Source organism: Sylvia atricapilla, chromosome 1, assembly GCF_009819655.1.
Source record: "Sylvia atricapilla isolate bSylAtr1 chromosome 1, bSylAtr1.pri, whole genome shotgun sequence".
Taxonomy (NCBI): domain Eukaryota; kingdom Metazoa; phylum Chordata; class Aves; order Passeriformes; family Sylviidae; genus Sylvia; species Sylvia atricapilla.
Genome location: NC_089140.1, coordinates 116,980,933 through 117,003,888, shown reverse-complemented (window position 1 = coordinate 117,003,888; position 22,956 = coordinate 116,980,933). Strand labels below are relative to the sequence as shown.

The following is a 22,956-nucleotide window of genomic DNA, read 5'->3' as shown; positions in this document are numbered from 1 at the left end:
AGCCCAGGCGGCAGCCGTGCCCGCGGGCGAGCCGTGCCGAGCCGTGCCGAGCCGGGCTGAGCCGGGCCGTGCTGAGCCGTGGGCTGTGGCCATGGGGCGCCTGTCAGGGCTCGGTCCTGTGGCGGCAGCCGCGCTCGTCCTGGTGCTGCTGCGCTGCGGCTCCGCCGCCTCCCTGGCGCGGCGCGACCTCGCGGCGGGGCGCAATGACAGACCCATCATCGGTAAGGGGCCGCCGCGCTCTCGCCTCGGCCCCGCCGGGCGGGGGACACGTCTGCTGCGGCTTTGGCCGGGTTTGGTTTCGCTGTTAGCATGTACATGGTTCGCTGTACGTGTTTTCTCTGAAAATCAGGGTTGCTTGAGAGAAGGTGCAGGGCTGAGCAATCGCAGCAGGGAAGCCGAGGCTTAGTCAGGTAATGTGTGTTTATGCCGTGCCTTGTGACGGGGCGCCGTCATTGATGCCCCGTTGTCTCGGCGCCCGCAGTTCCTCTGGGCATTGAATGTATCGCTGCAAGCTGGCATGTCGGAAATGGGAGATTAATTAATTAATTGGTAGGAGCACGAGTCTTAGGAGGAGCAGCTGAGGAACCCGCTGGGGTGTTTGGGCAGGAGGAAAGGCTCAGGGGTCACCTTACCGTTCTGCACAATTGCCTCAGTGGAGGTTGTAGCCAGGTGGGGGTCGGTCTCTTCTCGGCAGCTAGCAACAGGACAAGAGGACAGAGTCTTAAGGTACCTAGGGGCGGTTTAGGTTAGACATTAGGAAGAATTTCCTCACAGAACGAGTGATTAGATACTGTAATGGGCTGACCAGGGAGGTGATGGAGTCACCGTCCTTGGAGGCATTTAAGGAAAGACTGGACGTGGCACTTGTTTCATGGTCTAGTTGATGTGGTGGTGTTCATTTGTAGGCTGGATTTCATCTCAGACGTCTTTACCAACCAAGTGGATTAAGTGGTTTTGTGACTTTTCTTTCAGTGTGTAGCATTTGCCATTTGTATGATGCTAATTTTCTTCCTTGGGCCCGTCAGGGATATTGTCACAGGAATGTCACTTCGATGAGTACCAGCGCTTTGGAAGATCTTATATTGCAGCTTCATATGTGAAATTTGTGGAATCTGCCGGTGCTCGAGCTGTGCCAATAAGGTACATTTTTTTTTTTATCCTTTGGAGTGCATAATAATTGCATTGTGAAAGGTATGTACCATTTTAGAGGCACAGAAGGTAGTTCTGCTGCTTGTCTGAATGTTCATTGCACCTCAAAGATCATTTGAAGATGCCACAATTCTCAGAGAGTTTCAGAAACTGGAATAAAAGCAGAGTGGAACATGTACTTTTTAATACTTACGTTACTCGTCTTTCTTTGAAAAATTCTGTTTTTCTTTTAACCAGTAAAAGTGTCTTTTGTAGTTTGCATGCATGGTTTTTGAAGTTAGCTATATTCAGTGTACAGTGTAGTGCCCCACAAACACACATATACATTTTTTCACATTCTGTAGCCCTGGAATTGAGGGAATCAAGGAAGGTTATCAGTACTCCTTTCAGAAAACAGAAGTCCAGTTCTGTTCAAACTATGGGTTATTATCACCTTGTATTTTGGTTGTGTTGTAAAAAGTAGCAGGGTAAGTATTGCTGACAGTACTTCATACCAGTGCTTCGCTATAAAATATTAAGTGCACTGAAACCTCATGATAAAATGATAAATTTCAGTACTTAAAAACAAGGCGAATACAGCTGCAGAAAAATAAAATAGGATGTATCCACACAGTTTAATAAGAGCACCACTTAAGTGCCCGAATTAGAAGCCAGCATTCCTCACGTAGTTGCTGGATCTTTCAGAATGTTTGACAACCAGAAGCTTCACCGATGAATGGATGCTTCTAATTTTGACAATTAAGTTACTTGCAGCAAGGCTGAACGCTTTCACTTACACCCAGCATATCAGTTCTGCAAAATTGTGGCCATCTGTGCTGGTTTTGGCTGGGGTAGAGTTAATCTTCTTCGCAGTAGCTGGTGTGGGGGTGTGTTTTGGATTCATGCTTGAGCACTGGGTTGATGATATAGAGATGTTTTTGTTATTGCTGAGCAGGGCTTACAACAGAGGCAAGGCCTTTTCTGCTTTTCGTGCTGCCACGCTGGCAAGGAGGCTGGGGGTGCATGGGTGTGACCCACTGTTTGCAGCTCTGCCCTTCTTGGAGTCAGTTGAAACCGGAGTTGCCGGTCTGCAGGAAATGATAACCATGCCATTCATGTAAATAGTAAATTTTTCAAGTGGCTTGCAAAAGGGTCTCCGAGTACCTCACCAGGAACACTACCTGACAGGGCCCTTTTTTCAGTCTTGTGGACTGAGCTGTTTCAAGTGAAATGCTTCATTCGATTTGTGTCCATTTTACTCTGTTTAAAGCATGCCTTTTGTGCATATTTTCATATTTGTATATTTTCTGTGTCATACATTTCTGTTCAATAGAGATGATATTTTCATGGTCAAATATTTCTACGTCATATGTATTCTATAACTATTTTTTGGTATTTCAGATTAAATCTTACAGATGAAGAATATGATAAAATATTCCACTCTATTAATGGGTAAGTCTTGAGCACTGATTTTCTGTTGAAAGGCATAACGGTTCTGTTTTTGAGTTGCTGTGTTGTCAAGAACATTTTTTCTACTACTGAGAGGTTGTGCTGGGCACTGCAGACATGAAAATATATTCTAAGACACAATTATTTCATCCAGTCTTGGTGTGCTGCCTTTCCTTCCTTGAGGAACACATCAGATAATCTGCAACAGTGCCAAGGCTCATCTTGCCATTCCCTTGTGCTTGTCTGCAGACAGGGAGAAGTAGCATTATAGTTATGAGCAATTTTGCAAGTGAGATACTTGACTTCCTCTTTGTTAATTTTTCTGTCTTCCTTATTTGAGCCGTCACCTTCATTTTGATGTTTAATAGCACTTGCTTGATATTTCACCCCTGTTTCTACCCTTTCTTCCCTCTTTCAGTCCTTTTCATATCTCATCTCTTATAAAAGTTTCTGATTTCCAGTCTCTTTTACTCTTTTCTCCATGTATGCTCTTTCTCTTACTACTTGAATTGTCTGTCTTATCTGTTGTGATTCTGTGTCTTAGGTCTTTGTTAGAAAAACTTCCTGGTTTTCGGGGTATCTGTGGCAGCTGGCCGCTCTTCTGTTCTTCCTTTTCAAATGTTGGATAATGTAATCTTGCCTAACAGATTTTATTGCAGACTAAAGAAAGTCAAAACCTTTTATGGTTTTTTTTTTAGCCTTGTGCTGAAAGTGTGCTTCAGAAGAGTAAAATCAGCTGATGCTACTCTTCACAGCCTTGGTGGTGTGTGGGGCCAGAGCATGTGATTTGGCTACTTGTGGTCATGAGATGAGCATCTTAAAACATTAATACATTTGTTAAGCTTATGCATATGACTAGAATGTTAATCATTAGACCTTGCAGGTTTAGACCTTTGGCTGTTTGGGGAGTGCATTGTCCTCCTACTTCAACACGCCCTGGACACTAAGACGTGGATCTTTGCACTCTTGTGCTATAAGCAAACATAAGACAGTGATGCTTTTCTCTGCTGTGTGCTGCTGGAGACAAAAATGAATAATTTCCTCCCTTTCTCATGGCTACCAGCTTCACTTTGGTGAAAGCCAAAAGGGCTTTCCACCAGTGGGGTCTCTCATTGTTTCTACCTCCCCACCTACATCAATGCAGAAGAAAGTGTTTGGCAAGTAGATCCACTCTCTTTGTCCTTCTGTCCTTGCAGTCAGAGGTCAGTTGAGTTTGTGTTATGTAGGTGAGGGAAAATGGTCTGTATTTGCTTCTGTGGCCTTCCACTGTCACCTCTTGGCTTCCACAATAAAACTGTGTGTAAGTAACAAAAAGGAGCTCTGGAGGGAATGACTTTCATTCTGTGGAAATTCAGAATAAGGAGGAGATAACATTGATTTTTCATATTGTTCTTTGAAGTTGCAAATTGCTTACTATTAAATGCTATAAAATAATCTCGCCTTCTTAGAAACATGAAATTGTAAAGACATAATTTTAGGAATGTACTCCTGAGCAAGCCATTGAAATGCCCCAGTGGGAATCATCAGCTCTAACCAGGCAGTGATACTGAAATACACGTGGTTGCATTTCAATCTGCTTATGACAATGGCAGGCCATTATCATTGCTACTTAATGGGTTATTTCCTTTTTGCATTAGCAAAAATGACAATCAGATTTCCTAATTAGTATAGTCCAGGTTACAGTTTGAATAGGTGAATTTTCCACCACTTCCTTATTTATCTAATTAGATCCCTAAAAAAAGCTATAATCTGGCCTGTTTTGAAAATACCTTCAGCTGTATTAATTTTCAATGTCGACACTGGGAAGTAAAATTTTTTGTATTTTTCTGAATACTGTTTTTCACCAAATAATTGATAAGTTTTACATGAGCCTGTGCATTATTCACTTTAAAAGAAAACCTGGTCACAAGGGTTCAAATGCATACTTGTTCTACATATGCTTGGGATCATTTGAGGTATTATTTGTTTCTAACTGCTTGTTAGTATCTCACTGATGTAGATTGCCACTTTTGGAGTTCAGAAATGTAGAGGAAATCCTACAGCTCTTTCAGTAAAGAAACAGCTAATGAATGTGACTGGGGTAAATCGAGTTGAGGTTCTGCAGCAGGGGGTTAAGGAATGCTCACACATCCAGTTTTGTTGGTTCTGAAGGCACTGTTCACTTATAGCCATAAGAGGCTTCCTTTATTTCATGTTACTGTTTCTGATGGTACATGAATATTTTCCATGTCATCGTGTGTCCATGTGAATTTTCTGCTAGACTGTGCTGCATCTTTTTCTTCTGTGGTGGGTTTCCTTTTTGGGTTTGGGGAGCCACACGGAGAATTGCCATTCCTGATTATATTTTGTGGTGGGAAAAGCTTGTGCACTATTTCTATGAAATTGTCCCTGAGGCTGTCTTCCTTAGCTCTCTGGAATCCTGTGTGACCAAAGGTTATGGTCACTTTTCTTACTTTTTGATAGGCACTTTTTGATCTTTGTTGTCTCCAATAAGAAGGTCACTATGCCAGGGCCACAATTTTATTTTTTCTGAAACTGACCAGAATGAATTGAGATTTGGGCTGGAATTTTAAAGTGGTAGCGAGAGCTAGCTGGGAGTCAGGATAGGAAATGACAGTCATGGCTTGCAACCCTTTTGCATACCAGCTGAAATCTGTGGTTTTTGTATTTTCTGTTTACTTTCTTCTTCCATATGTTGCATTAGGGTTGATCTATACTTTGTGATAGTGTAACCATTCTTCAGTAGGAGAACACTAAGAACATTCTGATTAAGTTAAAGACTGAAACACCTAAGCTTAGCTGTCTGCCTGTGCTCTAGCTGTCCAAACTCATGTAATTAAAGGAATGCTAGCCAGTGCAGTCAGTGGAGCTGACAGGGCTGTTCAACCTACCCACCACTCAGGTGTCTGCTCTGGAAAACCTATTTGAACCTCCAGTGACTCTCCTGACTAGATCCTTGCTGTCCATAATGGGAGCATAGATGCCTGTCTGTAGATTTCTGAAACCTAGACCTAAATCATACCCTTAAAACTGCTATCAGACATTTCTCCGAGTACATTGTCCAAGTTGATTGATCAACAGGTTGATCACTGTTGCTAATCATATTATTGGATGTTGCCTTTCAGGGTACTTCTTCCAGGAGGTGGTGTGGATCTTAAGACTTCAGAGTATTCAAGGGTTGCTAAAATATTTTACCACAAGGCCTTGGAGGTAATTACTAAGGAGCAGCTGGTTCTTGTTATCACTGTTCTGAGATCAAAATGACAGGTTCATATTTTTCATAGATTTGCACTGTCATTCAATGGGTTAACTGAAAAATAGGTAGCTTATTTCTTGCTTCTGCATAAAACTTCTTCATTAATAGCTTAAGATTCAGACTTAAAACACTCCTGTTATATGTTGTGTTATGGTCTTAAACTCCAAAGTTCTTCATATGAGAATGGTATTGTTTATTCATTGTACCTGAGGCTTTGTGATTCTGTGTGAACTTGGCAATGAGGGGAATTGCTGTTCTGCCTTTGCTGCTGACTTTCCAACAGCAGGCAAGGAAAGTGCAGTCAGTGGACAGGTGCACACAGGACCAGTCAGCTGCTGCAATTCAGTCGTTGAGCTCCCTTTACTCTTCAGTCCCCATGGCACCAATGTTTTTATTCTTTTGTCTGTCTTTATTTGTGGTGAGTCTTGCAAAGACTGTCTCACTTTTTATGTGAGACAATTTCATTTGTCTCTCTGGAGCTGCTCACTGTGTGAACTGCAGCCTGTGCCTTGGTATTCAGCACTGGGGCGAGGCTTTCCTGTGGTTTGTTGTACAATTATGAAATTATGTTGACATTTCACAGTGACAAACTGAATTGCCTGTGTCACTTTACGATCAGAGAGACAGGTGTATTAGCTGATGTGTGTACTACCAATGACTGAAAGGCAGAAAATAATATTCAGTTTATCCTAGGTAGTAACCCTTGCTAACAAAGGAGGATTTTTTTCTTTGCTGTTTGTGTTTTGATCTTCATCTTTCAAATCTTAATTACCGCTATAAAATAGTGCTAGTTCTACTTATGTAAGGTAATCTACAATAGTCAAGAGTATCTTTAGAAGTACACAGTGACTGAATTTTATCTTTTTCTAGCACGTGAGGGGACCTTTTCATTTGCAAGTGTTCACAATGAGAAATTACTTTGATCTGGCTCTGCTTTAATATGAATAGAGAATATGAAATGCTAAACCCCATTCAAGTCAGTAGAATTTTACTAGTTAGGCAAAACTCTAAATGAAATACTGTTTTCCAGCTCTTAAATTAGTTTTTAAAATGTGATGTCTTGAGTGTTGTTTTAATACATGGTTAGCCTCCAGGCTCTAGTTTATTTTTAAAAAAGGAAGGGCTGCACAAAATCTTTATGTTTCTGTTGTAATTGGTTTTAAACTGTAGTTTAAAAGTTTTTTAAACTTTTAAAGCTTTACAAAAAAATTTTGCCTTCAGTAGTTTTAGTCCTCACTTGCAGCTCTACTGTCTCTTTCATGTAAGTTCTGTGCCTCATTATACATTATAGGTGGTCATGAAGACTCTGCAGTCCTAGCAGCCTTCTTTCTGCACATCTTCCTTGTTTTGCTGTGAGAAGAAGTAGCTCTGTGGGCTTTTATTACCATACCATCAGTAATGCAGTAGGGGAACATTATTATTCTGAGCCTGTCATTTTAGCTTTCCCCAAAATGGCTTTGAGCAGCAGCTCCTTGGAATTGTGTGTGTGGTGATATGCATAACTTAGAAATGTTTAGAAACAAGTTAAGAAAAACTAGTTAGATCTCACAAAAACAGGAGTTCTGAAACATCCCAGTCTCCAACATATGCTTACCATCAGGTGTAAACCGTTTAAAAATGCAGATTTCCATTGCATGTATACACCATGCTTAGTTAGGTCACAAGAAACTAGTTGTGTTCTTAGTTTTTTGTTTCCTTTTTTTCCTTTTTTCATATTGTTTTCACACTGACCTGCCAGTTTTTATTCTTTTGAAAACGACTGCCACTTTTTAATGTTGCTTAAATGTACATTTTGTCTTTCTGGAGCAGAGGTCTAAATCTGCTAGTTAAACAATCATACAGGTGTGTCATGTAAGACCATAGCTATGCTAGTAGCAGGGTTCATGTTTTCTTAATACACTTAGGTGGGCACAGACATTGCAAAGGTCCCTTTGCTATGTGATCATAGCGTGCTCTGTAGAAAAATGTGAATTGTAACAAGTATGCTTTGCCTCAAAATGGTGACAGACTGTTCTGTGTCCCTTCTCATGACTGCTTTTTTTAGAGAAGTGTTCCCATTTTGTGGTTTCTGTTTAGGATGCTCTCAACATTACTTGTAGAACAAAACAGTCAAATCAGTATCCATGTTAGGCTCAGTTTGCTGCTTCAAAACACATATATATCCTTTAGCCTTCATATTTTAGGAGAGACTCTAAGGGAATCTGTGCTTATTTCAATTGCGGTTGAGCTGTTATTGTTCCTGTGGTAGCAATTCATACTACTCTAGTAGTTATACTTCTTACCTATGCAAAAGAAAGTAAAAAGAGTAGAAAATTCTTGTCAGTCTCTTTTCTGTACATGTTCATTAATGTTTCTTTCTGTTGTTGCTTTTATTTTGTAGGCTAACGATAAAGGAGATTATTTCCCAATATGGGGAACATGTCTTGGACATGAAGAGCTTACCTATCTCACAAGTGGTGAAATTTTACTTGTTCATACCAAGACAAATGGTTTTTCACTCCCTCTGAACTTTACCTCAGGTGAAAAGTTCATTACATCTCATGTCTGAGTTTTGCTAAGAGGTGTTGTGTTTTGTTCATGATAAATATGGGGCGAATGTTCCTGATGATTATCTTCTGTTAAATTCTATGTTATTAAGTTGCACTGACTGTTTTTGTGAAGTTGTTGCAGCTGTCACTTAAGCAGAGAAGTGAGCACAAGCCATTTGAAACCAACAGCACTCAGCAAAAAACAAAGTTGTGTCTCTTTGAGTAATTTGAAAATTCGCACCTACAAAATAATGTCTGCTTTTTGTTACCATGTTGAACAAAATTCACAGCTTCAGCACTTATTAAGCTTGGAGAGCAGGTGATTTGAATTTTTTCAAATCATGTCTTTCCTCATGATGTCCCATTTGAGCAGTACTGAAATCAGAGATCCCTTGAGAGAGAGCTGTGGCACTTGGCAGCACTGGCAGTAGAGTGTTGCCTCTGTTGATACTTTACCCTTTGTGAGTAATCAAAAAAATCGTAGCATTCTGTCACTTGTGCTCACTGTAAGTGGAAAGGCAGCTGAAATGAGTGTCAAAGAACGATGCTTATTTTAGTGAGAACTTTGCTGCCTAAGTTGGATCCTTTCTGGGTCAAGACAGTGGTAACAGCATATTGGAAATCTGTTGTAGTTATTTCACTGATATTTCTTGCAGGATAGTCTAAAATAATAATAATTTACTGCCAAAAAAGTTTAATACAGCATTTTATTAATTGTCTTCTGTCAGTATAAGTCCATCTGAGACCAGTTTCAGTAATGGAAAATACAATTTTTTTTCTTTGCAATAGCTGCAAAACAGAGTAAAATGTTCAGGAATTTCCCTGATGATGTATTACACGCACTTGCTACTGAGCCATTGACATCAAACTTTCATGTATGGAGCCTCTCCATGGAGGTATTTGATCTTTTTTATTTCCTGTGTACAAGCACTTTTTTTTTCAGTTAAAACTAGAAATAAATAAGCAAATAACACCTTTTCCCTCTTCTCCCTCTCCTTACCACAGAATTTCACCAATAATGAAAAGCTTCGTAATTTCTATAATGTTCTAACCACTAACACTGATGATGAAGTGGAGTTTATATCTACCATGGAAGGTAAGGAAATGAATTTCCTTTGGAAACTGTGACTGTAACAACCTAGTTCTTTAGGGGTGTTGTGGCATGGATGAGAAATAGTATTGCAAGTTGTTAAAATAGCAGGGCAAGCATCAGCCCTGTCAGTGCTCTGCCTGTGAGGAGCATTTCTGTTTGCAGGGATGTTTTATCTTTTCAGTACTGTGAGCCTTATTACTCCTCCCACCCGCTGTTCCTCTTCCAGATATGCTGTTACACTTTAGCACTGGCATATTTGAGCGCTGTGAGCTCACAGCTGAATCCCTGCACAGCACGGTGTGCCTCTGTCAAGCCGTGCTTTCCAGCTGCCTGCTTAGGCTTGCGTTTCCCTGGTGCTGTTTGCTGTATGGGAAGAGCACTCCAGGCTGCTGAGGGAACAGCAATATCCCTCATTACCTTAGAGGCAATGCTGGTAATTGCCTTCCTCCAAAAGCTTTTTGCATGACTTGTTTGTCTGTTTCACACTGGGCTTGCTCAGCTCAGGAGACAAGTTAGCTCTTCAGGGAGTGTTTTATCTTGATGAGTGCACCACTAACAGCCCTACTGTAGGGACCAGCTGTCACCAATGGGATCCTTCTGTGTGGCATCCTGGCTGGCCTCCAAAATGAAGAATAGCGCCTTGATCAGCCAACCTGATTAGGCTAATGACAGGCATCACCTGTGCCTTCAAGGGGTTTATCACAGAGCAGTCATCAGCTGCTGTGCCGCTATTCCCTGGAAGAGAGCTAAGGACTGACTCCCCCAGAATGTGTCAGGCCTGGCCAGAGCAGCTGGGAGCTGCCCATGAGTTGACTGGGCCTTTATGGAGATGCTAAGACTTGGATCTCTTCCATGGAACTGGTGTGCCATATGGCTGTGAATGCTGAGTGATGCTAGCAAGCAGATAGGAAGCTTTGAGATTGATATACTTGAAACATTATTTTTAGTGTGTACATTAATTCTGAAATGAATAATCAAAAAAATTATGTACAAATATTTTCTTGCATGGAATGAGACCCTTCTTTTACAATATCTATTTCTTTTCCTTCAGTTCTGTGTGATTATAGCAGTGTTTCAACTTGCTGTTCAAACTTTTGTGGAATTGTTGATAAGTGAGGTATAGTTGTAGCTTATCCTCTGAGTTTATTTTGCAGTCAGATCAGTTGCATAATTCTTAAGGTGTACACCTTTACACACTTTGTGTTTTGTTGTAGCATACAAATATCCAATTTATGGCATGCAGTGGCATCCAGAGAAAAATCCTTTTGAGTGGAAGGATTCTCCAGGCATTCCACATTCACCATCTGCTGTAAGAGCAGCATATTATATGGCTGATTTCTTCGTTAATGAAGGTAAAATGTTTATTATCTAGAAATGTTGGGGGTCAGAGTGAAACATTACTGAAAATCTTTGAACACAATGGACTTTTTTTTCAGCTGTCAAAGTTCAGTACCTCAGTGCTTTCTGAGGAGATTACTCTACAAGCTTTACAGGCTTATAAAACACTGAAGGGTACTAGAAATAGAATGGCTTAGTGAAAGTAACATCAAAAGGCCAAGCATTCCACAAACTCTTTTCACTAGGCCGGCTCTAAAACACTGTTCTGTGACTTTCTGTAATTTCCGAATATCCCTGTAACATTTTGGCCTCTCTTGCGCAAAGACAATAAAACAGAAAAAGTACTCCATTCACAATTCCAGGGGCTTCTTCAGTTTCAAACTGGCTTACAGTCATTCAATGTGTTCTCAATTTTGCTTGCAAAGTGCATACACCAGGACTATAAATAGGCCTTGGGCAGTATGGATGTGTCAGAGGGGTGCAATATGGTGCCCTACAGTTGTATGCTATAGACAGCACAAGGAATTTGTGAATTTTACAGAGCTGCTAATTTCTTTTTGTTTATACCCTAAGAATCTGGAAGTAACTAATGCAAAACATTTTGATAGTTTATGACACTTCTCATCTACTTGCTATAAATAAGGATATAAATAGATGAGTATTTGAAGGAATCAAACTTTATTCCTTATATTTATCCTCACAAAATCATTCAGCTGGACTATTTTATGAAAATGTCTTACCTCCTTGATGGGGACTATGAAGAACATAATAATTAGCTGGTTGAGTTTGGTCTCAAATCGAAAGTGTCAACTTAATGAAGAAACTAGACAGTCATGTAAAGAAATGAAGTTTCTGCTGACCTGGTCAGTGAGAGTGTAGAACTAAAAGCTGTGTTTCATACAAATTCAAGGTGCTTTTTTTGTTTAGGGTAGTCTTACTCCTCTTTGTGAAAACGTAGCAAAACAATTTTGATAGGGAACTTAGGGCCAGGCAGCACTGGGCCTCTGAGCAGCCTGGTCTATTGGAATGTGTCCCTGCCCATGGCAGGGGGGATTGGAACAAGATGATCTTTAAGGTCCCTTCCAACACAGGCCATTCTGTGAGGTGGCAGACTATGACTAAAATAAGGGGGGGAAATAGGAGAAAATATGGTACGAGTCTGGTTTTAATTTTGTAGTCTAGAACTGAACACACTAGAATGCAGCGTGTTTTCTGGCTTTGTTTTCTACTTTCTATAGTATCTGTCTGCAGACTGTACTCTCAGTAGAAGTAATCTTGCTCAGGCCATTATCCAATTTAAGTGGGGCAAAACAAGTGCCAACTCTGCTTGTAAATCCTGCTGAGACACACTGTGTGTGAGTTCTGTTAGGTATGTGGAGCTCATGTAGAGTGCCACCCAGATGTGTCACCAGCTTTTGGACCTAGTGACCTACCATTCCAGCAGAGCAAACTCTCTTCAGCCAGCTTGGTCTACCCCTATCTCTTCTACCAAATCCTAAGTTACTCTGCATTGCTTCCTCAGTCTTTTGGGAGGTACTGAGGCATAAGCTGCTCCTACTCAGTACTTCATATCATCACTTTGCAAGGAGTAATTGACATTTTTAGCTAATGTGAGGAAGAATATCTTCCCTAACTTTGAAAATAGAGCACAAGATGAAAAATGTAAACTGTTTTCAGACAGTAAAAATATACTGAAGTGTGATCACTTAGGAATTAAACCATTCTACTGAAATACCATTTCTGTATCCATCCATCATTAATTTTAACTTCTGTAGAGTTGCCAAAGTGATAAACCAAGGGAGGATTCAATTTTGTTGTCCTCACCAGCACAGTCCATGCAGTTTTCAGTAGGTTGGTAATGTGATGCATTTCTTTCAGAGATAAAAGGACTGGTATTTCTGGTAGATACTGCCAGTATCTCATGGATAACTATTTTATACAGTCTTGGCTTAAAATTCCCCCTCTCCAGTAATAAAATATGCTGTAAGCAGCTTTCTGAAGATGTATCTTAACTTCTCATACAAGGTTCTGTAATTCCATTTCTTGTTGTGCTAGACCAAGTAACTTACTTTACCAAGATAAATATTGTTGAGGAGGATAACATAAAAATGATCTGTGCTTCTACAATGTTTTACAGCCAGGAAGAGTATGCACCATTTCTCCAGTGAAGAAGAGGAAACAAAAGAATTGATCTATAATTATAATCCTGTTTATACAGGAACATTTTCTGCATTTCAGCAAACCTATTTTTTTGATTGAGTATCTCGTCAAAGGTGCAGTGTTGTTATTTATAAATGGAATTATTTGCCACCATTGTGTAATTAAGCTGATAATAGGGATGAAATGCTAGAACAAGTTTTTCTTTACAGTGATTTATTTTGTGTATCTTCTGCACTACTGCAACATTAATATTTAAATTTACATTCAATAGCATAATAATTTACAGAAAAATGTATTTTTCTTCCAGGAAAGAGAACTTGACTATACTTATAAACTTTGAAGTAATCACCTTAAGTACAAGGAAAAGTTCTCGTATATTTTAAAATATGAGACTTACCTTTTTAAAATGTTGTGGAACTATGATAGCACTAGACATTTAGATACACGGTGTAGTAGAATCCTGTCCTTTTCAAACAATTTAGCACGTTAGACTCTTGGATTTGTCGTAGATATGTGTATGCAGCCAAGTTCTTGACATGGACTCATTTGTCATTTCAATAATTGACCAAAATACTAAGGCATGATAGCAAACACATTTCTGCCTAAGAAGCACATAATATCCCATTTGTGAAACTATTTCTCTTGCACACTGAGCATTATTTGGAGTCCTTATACCTTGTGAGGCCTTTATATCGCAAATATCACATAAGTAAGTTTGGAGGACACAGTTCAGTGCTGATTCCACTTTCAGTTCTTTTCAATTCAGTTTTATATATCCTCTGAGGATTTGTCTTGGAGTAACTGGAGTCAGCAGCCAGATACGAGATGCAGACACTCATTTCTTTATATTTAAAAGAATGTAAACTTAATTTTTTCTCTAAAGTGTCTGACTTTTCCTGTGGCTGGATAGAATTTTCACTTGAAGTCAAGATGTAGTTTGTTATTATATTAGTAAAAAAGGTAGTTTCTTTCTGTCTTGTTTGATAGTTCAGTGCAGCTAGAATTTAAACAGCAGATGAATGTATATGAGAAACCTGTTAAAGGTGACATAATGTGATCATAGCAGTTGCATGCAATACACTGACACTGTTTTTTCTCTGCTTTGCTCCAGATTTGGTGAAAGTTTTGTTCTGTGATTTTGTGTGTTGTCCAAAAAGGAATTAAGATTAGACAATCAGATATAATTCTCTCTAGCATAGCTTCCAAATCCATGTTAACATTAACAATTCATGAAGAATTCAGGTTTATAAACTTCACTTCTGTTTTGTAGAACCTCATACTCTCAGGTAACATATCTGAATAAGTCTGGTAAGTTTCTCAGGTTTTTCAAGTAAAACACTCCCTAACTTGTTATTTATCATGAAGCAACTGTATAAGAGAATGTGAAATGCATCAGTTAAAAAAAAAAAAAAAAACCTATGAGAAAACATTAACTGTGACTAGCAGAAAAACACTTCCAGTTAATTACAAAGCTTAAACATGAGATATTTATATATTTGTCTCATCAACCAACTTAGTAAATGGTTATCTTTTTAATATAGGTAACTTTTATTTACTGACTCCTGAATAGAACCAAGTTTAAAAAAAAGGATTATGCTCTACAGTTGCATGTAAATGTAGCAGCTGTGATACGTAGAAACCAAGTCCAATGTTCTGTTTGTTGTTCACGCTGAGTTCTTTGGAAAAGCTCTAAGAATTTACCTAAGTAAGGTAAGCAGGTTTTAGCCTTAAACCAGAGATCAATCTAGCAAGTGTAATGTTTGCAATGGTAGTAATCACTTCCTAAATGTGTAAATATAGAGAGTATTGTGTGTAATATGATGAGAGAAGTTTATATATTATGAATTTGTATGTGTCTTTCCTTTATACCCTTTATCCTTTAAAGCCTTATTTGATGAGATGCATGATTTTTCTATGATATGTGAAATAAACTTTCATTCAAGCAAACTTGTATTTTTGTCATCTTTTAGGTACCACAGATGAAGCACTGGCAACAGTCACTGTCTTCTTGTTTCCATCTGTGATAGTCATAAACTAGGAGGTTACAACCTGTATCTACCTTCTGTGGTCATGCCAGCAAGTCAGGGTCAGGATGAGTGAGATCCATGGCCTGGCAACAGACATGCCCAGATCACAGGTGCCCTTGCCCAGGGCTTGAGCTTAAATGCACTTAAATGTTGCTGCTGAGATGAGGGGCAGGAGCTTTCAAGAAGGCTGCCCACAGCTCATTCCCACAGAGCAAGCTCACCCCAGGGGCAGGGGCAGGGGCAGAGCTTGCTCAACACAGGCAGCCAAACCCCCACGAAGGTGAGAAGGGGCTGCAGCCCTAAATGGGGCTCTCAGGGCTCTGAAAGCTGTAAGCAAAGAAATTTCTGTCTATTCTTTATAATACCCAATATCCTGTCGTGTTCTCCAGCCAGAAACAAACTACAGGAACCCAACAGCGAGTTTAAAAGTTAATTTTAAAGACCTCCCCTCTTGTACAATATGTCTTGTACAATATGTTTTTTCATTACACAGACTGAACTCCTAATACAGTTTTTAGAATTAATGCTAGAGAGAGAAGAGCCTATGACCATACAGGTTACTGAGTCTGGTATATGAGCCTAACCAACTTGCTTGTTGCTGTGTGGGAAGAACATCTGCTGATCAACAAGCTAACCCTAATATGTGTCTTGCAGACCATATTAAATAATCTCTAAGAAAAGTTTGAAGTTTCCTCCTTGGAGTATTCTGCTCTTCCCACTAGATGGCCTCCGAGCACCAGTATTTTCTGCTATTTTGTAATCGGGTGTGGTTGTGTCTCTCTGAAGTTGAGTAAGGTATTTACTGTACTTGGTATGTGGTGGGGTGTTTGGGATGTGGGGGAACAAGAAGGGAGGAGAAAATAGGGCTGGAATCTTACTGGCGCAATTAGCCAGGATTGCAGGAGAGAATCTATGAGCTTTGAATTAATTCAAATGGGATAAAATCTTGTTTCCAGTGAATATTTAAACCATTCCAGCATTAACTGGAGGTGACTGGAATTACATCTGTCTTTTCAGGTGGTTGTTCCTCTCCTTTAGCTATAGAATCTGTCTTGGTTCCATTTTCTGTAAATATGAAACTAGCTCATGCAGAACAGGACAGACAGCTTAGATGAGAAGAAATGAGAACTTGATCTCAGAAAATCTTTGCCTGGGAGGGAGGAAAGAGCAGTTTGAATTCCTTCAGTTAAGGAAGAAATTACAGGGAAGAAGCATCCTGAGTAAGCGCTGTAAGTACGGAGTTAAAAGAGAAAGAACAAGAGTTTGATCTGCAAGCTTCATTGTTGGGAAAAATAATTACAAAACAGCTCACCCAAACCCCCACCACTTTTGGGCTGACAAGCTATGCAGGATTCCCTGGCAAGGTAGTGAACCCAAAGCAGAGATTGCTGTCCAAGTACTTCGATGTTGAACACCATATTTTTAGGGTTTTTTTAACCTTTCCCCCTTTAGCATCAGTGCCACCATATTCATTGCTGCAGATGCTGCTCAGCAGAAAAATATTAAAAGCTGGATTGTACTGGGGAAATTTCTGTAAAAATTAATGCCCTGTTAGGAAAATGATGGTTCTTTCCTTGGAACTGTGAGGAAAGAATGGGGACAGTTTGAACAAGGAGGAAGAACAAGGAACAATTTCCCATTTATATGTTATCCCTATATTGCCCTTTTGAGTCAGGAGCCCTGGAAGAGGAATAGCTCTGTGTGTAATCTGGTGCCTGAAGTCTGCATGCCAGGGCTCAATCAAGAATGTTTGGGTTTGAGGTGGGAAGGTGTACACAAGATTTCAGTCACTTTTTTCACAGTAAATAATATTTTGTCTGGGGTTGTGAAGGTTCTTCTGGTTTTTTTTTTTTATTTTTTTTTTTCTGCTGTGGAGTTCTCATTCATGTATCTGGTGACAGTGTTACCAGAAGAGCTTTTGGAGTTGGCTGGGGTCCAAGTCCACTAAGGTTTCTAAGTGCCTTTTCAAATTATTATGGTTTGAGTACTTACATGGAAGACAGATTGACAGATACTGTGAAGTGATTGATTACCTTCCCTTGTTAGTCTTGTGTCTTTCCCCAGGGCAGGCCTCTTCTCTAATCCACTGCTTATTTATAGGGCAAATAGTGAAGTTTATCCTGCCCTGGGCCACCTGTTGATAAGGATACTGTTCCAGCTTTCATCACTTCCTCATTATGTTTAAATCTGTTTCATAAAGTGAACAGTATGTTTTAAGAGTCAGCTTTCTCTGTTAGTTCTTACATAACTAAAAAAATCTCCAATAAAATTTAATCAAAAAAAAAGCCTAGACAATTTAAAATTTGCTGTCACTATTTGGAGGAGCACTTGAACAAAGCATTCACTCCAGACTTAAGCAAAAAACCTGATTTTCTGATTTTCAGAAATGTAGTGAACAAACGTCACTTGCAACTAAGCTTTCTGTAAATGAAAAGCAAAAAATCAGAAAACCCAGAAGGTTAACATGGGTGAATTCTAGCAGTTACTGCTTATGAGCATCAAAACAATTTGGATGAATACTGTGGGCTAGTTTTCAGGGTAGAGTTAATTCTTTTCTCATAGTTTGGATGGGACTGTGTTTTGGATTTGTGCTGAACACAGGGTTGATAATTCAGGGATGTCTTAGTTACAGGAGAAGAGTCCTTACACAACCTCAAGGCCTTTTCAGCTTCTAACCCCACCTGGTGAGGTGAAGGTGAGCATGGGGGTTGGGGGTGCACAAGGAGGGGACACAACCAGGACAGCTGACCCCAACTGACCGCAGGGATATTCCATACCATATGACATCGTACTCAGCATATTGATCTGGGGAAAGAAGGAAGGAAGATGACACTTGGAGTTCACAGCATTTTCCTTCCCAGGTGACTTTCAGACATGATGGAGCCTGGCTTTTCTTGAGATGGCTGAACCCCTGCCTGCTCCTGGGAAAGGGTGAATGAATTCCTTGTGTTACTTCACTAACCTGTGCAGGTTCTGCTTTACCTATTAAACTGTCTTTATCTCAACCTATGAATTTTCTCAGTTTTGCTCCTCTGATTCTCCTGCCCACACCTCTGTGGGAGGAGTGGGAGAGTGGCTGTGTGGGGCTTTGGGGTTAAATCACAGCAGCTTCTGACTGTGTAGTTCCCAAGCTTCCTTTGATGATCTCTTTTACTGTGTGTATACAAGTTCAAGAGCTGCTGTCATATATATCTGTGTATGTGTGTGTGTGTGTGTGTAGTTTCCTGCAATTTTCCTGAAGAATTGATCAGAAAGACTAAAATAGCAGTTTTCTCCCTCGAAGCACATTAGGAAATTAGTTTCTCCCTGTGACTTCTTGAGGCACCAATATAAGCGGGTTATAATGAACCTGATTCAACTGCAGAAGTGGATGTTTGAACTTCATATCACTGTACTTGACCAAGATTTTCTTAGCAGATGTTGTACTAATATTTCCTAAGGACCTGCTTTTTCAAAAGTTGATGGAACATACTATTGTGACTAATTACTCAATTATTATTGTATTAATTACTAATTTTTTTTATTATTAGATTTAATTAGTAATAATGTTTTTAGCATTATAGAGGAAACAGAACGTAAAGTGAAGAGGCTACAGACAATTTCTGAGATTTTTCCAAAGGAGCCATGTCAGAAAAGAAGTACTCCAAAGATTTTGGACATACCCATTCTCACCCTGGATGAAGTTAGGTCGTTTCCATCCTTGTAGGCTTCTAAATTGGTTGCTGGCATTTAAACTGTTGTACCACTGATGGAGGCCCTCTGCAGGATCTAAAAGCAGATCTAAATGTGTCTTGGACTTCCTGAGGAAAAGAGAGAAACCTGAGGGATCTATTATCTGCTTTGCTTTAATTTTAGCTATTTGTACTGATTGTTTCTCATTAATATTTGCAACAAGTATCTCAGTCTACCATTTCAACCATTTTCAGTAATTCTTTTCTTTCTTCACTTAAAACTGAAACAGTTTTCTATGTTCTTTATGCCACTAAGCTGAACACAACAAAACTTTGCTCTTAGCAGGAACGGAAGCTAGTTCACCATTCATCCCTAGGCTCTTAAACTTTACTTAGGTTTCTATCAAACTCAGGATGAGTTTGTTCCCATCCCTGTAGATTTCCCCACTTTGGTTCTTGAAGACTGTGCTACCTTGTGGCTCCTTAGGGAGTCTGGTTACTGTACCGGAACTTAGAGCCAGCAGCTACTACTTGTTCCAGCAACATAGTCTTCCCAATAATTGACAGTTCTGCTTCAGATGCTTGCAAATGAGGGAACTGGCTCCATGAACACACTACATGTTTGAGCAGGCCCAGTAGCTCCCTGGCCAGTGTGTGTGTCAGCTGAAGCTCAAGCCATCACAGCCCAAGATAATACTTCAACATAAATGTATTTCACTTATTTTTATTCTTAATTATCAAGACTCTTGCCCTCTCTTAGCTGCATTTGCAAGGTTTCCCTAAGAAATTCGTTCAGAATCTGTCAGCTGTTTTCTCTTTGTTTTCCCACCCAGAGAGTCAGGCACATGAAATTAATTCATCTGGATTATCTCCAAGTCTTTCCATAAAAAGTGAAACTTTAGATGAGAATATAATGTAGCTTTTAAGTTATGCTTAAAAGTGAGTGGGGAAAAGTTACCATACAGATGAAGTATGTATCTTTATACATTAATTTTATTTTAAGGGAAGCTGAATTGCATCACATTAGCATGGGGAGTACCAGTCCGGACAATAACATCTGTTTGAACAGCAGGGCTTGCTGGGCATCTTTTGTTTTCCCAAGTTTCTCTCTTGCACATTTTGACTGCTGAGTATATTGTATAATATACTATCCTTTTGGCACTCATTCCTGCAAACGCTCAGCATGGATAGTGATGGTCACTCTAGGACTTTGCTGCTAAACTCAGTCTCCCTCTGAGGCTTGGCTGTCCGTGGCAGTCAGGCCACAGAACTGCATGGGACAGGAATAAAAGTCATGTGCCAGGTGAGGTTTGACAGGTCAGGGTTTCACAAAAGACAGCGTTTCTGGCACGTCTCACTCATGTTTAGAGAAATTAGGAGAATTTAAACTTCCCATGAGAAGAGCAGGCTCAAGGCTCATATCCTGCACTGCTATACCAGTGAGTGCAGACATGTGCACAAACGGTGCCATGTGCTGCTCAAAAGGAAGGGACATTCAGAAAGGTTAAAAGGTGCCAAATAATGCTCTTTTAAAATTAATTCTTTATGAGAGAAAATTAACACCTATGTAATAAAATAAAATTACTTCTATGTAGAAATTATATCCATGGATGGTGGTGGTGGCCATGATAAACCTCCTGGGCACTAACTGAAACTGAATGCCCATCCATGCAGTGCCATTGCTAACAAAGCCTGTGTATATTTTGAATTCCAAAGCTATTTGGTTTCTGGATGACATGAAGCAGATGTCTGCTGGGATCACTTGTCCCCAGATTGAGGAGTGGGAGCATGTTCATACAGTGCCATTAGGGCTAGGGTTTACTGTGGAAAACAAAATCCTGTTAAAAACAACCAAACCAAAACTGTCTTCAGAACAGGTCGTGATTGTCCTGCTCAGTTCTCAGTTACCAGACAGATTGACCCCCTACAGTAAATGAGGATCTAGACTGATGTTTTTCTTACGAACTTTGCTGCAGCCTCTAAATCACTACCACACATCATTTTTATTTCTTTAGCACAGTTTATCTCCTGCTAAGCTTGTCATGACTTCAAGAAGGTTTTTTTTTAACTCATGGCCATAATATTGAAGAATATAATGCAGACAGATGGATGATTAATTGTATGAGAAGTAATTAAAATGAAACATGATCTCATACTTTCATGTGTAGCAGAATTTTTGGTAGTTATCTTGTTCTCTGTGTCCTGCAGAACTTCCTGATAAATTATTACCTAGATACCAAGACTTCAAACCAGACAAGAAAAATTAAAGAGCTTCATTTATACAATTTGAAATTAGACTGTAGCTCTTAAATAAAGGCAATTAAAAATTGGGATGTCTCAGCTGCTTGATTAAACATCTAACAAGATGCATGACTAACACTCCTTTCCAATCTTTATTTATTTGTTTATTATTAAAAAGCTCCTCAGATGTGTATAAGCCATCTGCTGTTCTCAGATTCTCTGAGCCTTGGTATATTATGCATCTGCAAAGCATTTTCTTTTGATGCCACTAACTATGGAAATTTGAGAATGAAAATTTCTAGTAGAAAAAACTGATGCTTTCTAGACATTTCTGATTATGGCCCAATCTTTCCTCTTTTGTCCTCAACAGCTCTATTTTGATCATTACAGCTAAGCAGCAGACTGCTTTGGTGTGATAAATGACACCAGCCAAGTGACAGCAGCCAGGGTGGGTCTTTCTCAACGCATTTGGGATACTTATCCTGGTTATTTCCTCAGCTTAACGGGGAAGCTTCCAGCTGGAGATGGGGCCCTGGCTCAGCCACAAGATTACAGAGCAGGCTGGAACCTAGATCAGAGTGTGGTGAACACCATGGTCTAACAGTGCTCATGAGAGTGTGACAGCCTGTGAGGAGTTTCAGATGGAGGAGGATGCTCTGTCTGTTGGTGTTGGTGTCAGACAGCCCAGGGAGGGACTCATTTGGGTCAGCATCCCAGCTGGCTCCCAGCTACACACCCTCTACCATAACTACAGTAAACTGAACCATGTCTTAGCACTGCCCCTTCTGCTCTTGCAAGGGCAAGGAAAGCCCACAACCCTTCCTGGGCACAAGCATGGCTCTGGGGAGGTGTGGGAGGAAGCCCAGCCTGGGTCAGCCTCACCCAGACCTGCCATGCAGCTGGCAGTGAGCTGCCACCCTCTCCTGACTCGTGTTTGCCTCCTGCTTGCTGAAAGCTGCTCTGTGTTTCTACAGCAACGAGAGCACTGAGCTTTGCTGGGACAGCTGCTATCATACAGCAAACACATGGAACTAAGAAGGAATACATCAGCACCCTGGAAGAAACAGGCCCTTAGCTCCTGGATGGAAGATGATGCAAGCCATGGCCACTGCAGTTGGTTAACACGGTTGCTTCAGGCATTGGACTTTCCAGTTGACTCTTGTTCTGCATTTGACCAACTACCTGTGGCTTCCAGTCATCTGCCTCCCTGCCAGTGTCTGAAAGATGTAAATCCCAGCATTGTGGATGAGGATGGAATAGTTGTCTATCATTTGACTTTCAGTGTTAGTAATCTCCTTCCACCAGTAAAATTCTAGAACTTCCATTGCTACATAGCAGCAATGCTGTGGGCCTCTTCAAGCCCCCAAGGGAAAAAGTGGTGGTGAGGAGATACCACCCTGATGAGTGAGATGTAATTCCACCATACCAGGCCCCATCACATCAGAGAAATGTCTCTCTCTGAGGCACTGGCTCTCTACCTGTGCATTTGTCACTGCTCAGCTTCCTCCCTCCTTCAGTCAACCCTTTAGCTCATGGAGGTCATTGGTACCACCCAGCAAAGATTTTATTTCACTAAAAAGAAAGGTGAGACTGGATCATGTAACTTGCCATTTGTGAAGTATGAAACCCATTTTCAGGTTAAGCCCTGTATGACTTGGGCTTGTCTTTACCTACAGCTGTTTCCCACTCACCTCGCAGGATTAGCCAGGACTTGATGCAGATATGTGGAGCAGAGTGAGCTAGACTCATCTGAAGAGGCAGATGAGAGTTATAGAAGCTGACAGATGTAAAGGATAGCTGTGGAGATTATCTAAATGTCTTACTGGGTCCAGGTCTTGATTTTTATTACTGTCACCAGGGCTGGTTTCAAAGACAGACAACTCCTATAGCTGTCTGCAGGGTTGCCCAAATAAGCACATGATGCTATATAGCATTAATCATGCTGTGTCCAAGGTACACATGCCTTGTAGCACCAGACTTAATTTTACTGTACCAATAGTCTGTATATTCATACTGAACAAATCAAGGGTGGGTTACTTGTTTGCAGTTGGAACAAAGCAAATAC

General features: G+C 40.3%; 1 protein-coding gene and 1 long non-coding RNA gene across 2 annotated transcripts in view; one reads left to right on the top strand and one right to left on the bottom strand.

Moving 5' to 3' along the window:
• Positions 1-22,956, bottom strand: part of LOC136369142 (uncharacterized) — a 301,131-nt gene that overhangs the window by 689 nt on the left and 277,486 nt on the right. The window lies entirely within an intron of this gene.
• GGH (gamma-glutamyl hydrolase) lies at positions 2-14,899 on the top strand. Its single transcript, XM_066331601.1, has 9 exons — positions 2-221; positions 1,026-1,140; positions 2,530-2,580; positions 5,703-5,787; positions 8,214-8,352; positions 9,151-9,257; positions 9,367-9,457; positions 10,669-10,806; positions 12,930-14,899. The coding sequence occupies exons 1-9, from the start codon at positions 92-94 to the stop codon at positions 13,049-13,051; spliced, it is 978 nt and encodes a 325-aa protein (XP_066187698.1). The 5' UTR covers positions 2-91; the 3' UTR covers positions 13,052-14,899.

What these genes read in the sequence shown, in the direction of transcription:
- GGH (XM_066331601.1), top strand. Translation starts at nt 92, where the DNA reads ATGGGGCGCCTGTCAGGGCTCGGTCCTGTGGCGGCAGCCGCGCTCGTC. An exon ending in ATATTCCACTCTATTAATGG is followed by an intron (nt 2,581 to 5,702) that starts GTAAGTCTTGAG and finishes GTTGCCTTTCAG; the next exon opens with GGTACTTCTTCCAGGAGGTG. An exon ending in CCCTCTGAACTTTACCTCAG is followed by an intron (nt 8,353 to 9,150) that starts GTGAAAAGTTCA and finishes TCTTTGCAATAG; the next exon opens with CTGCAAAACAGAGTAAAATG.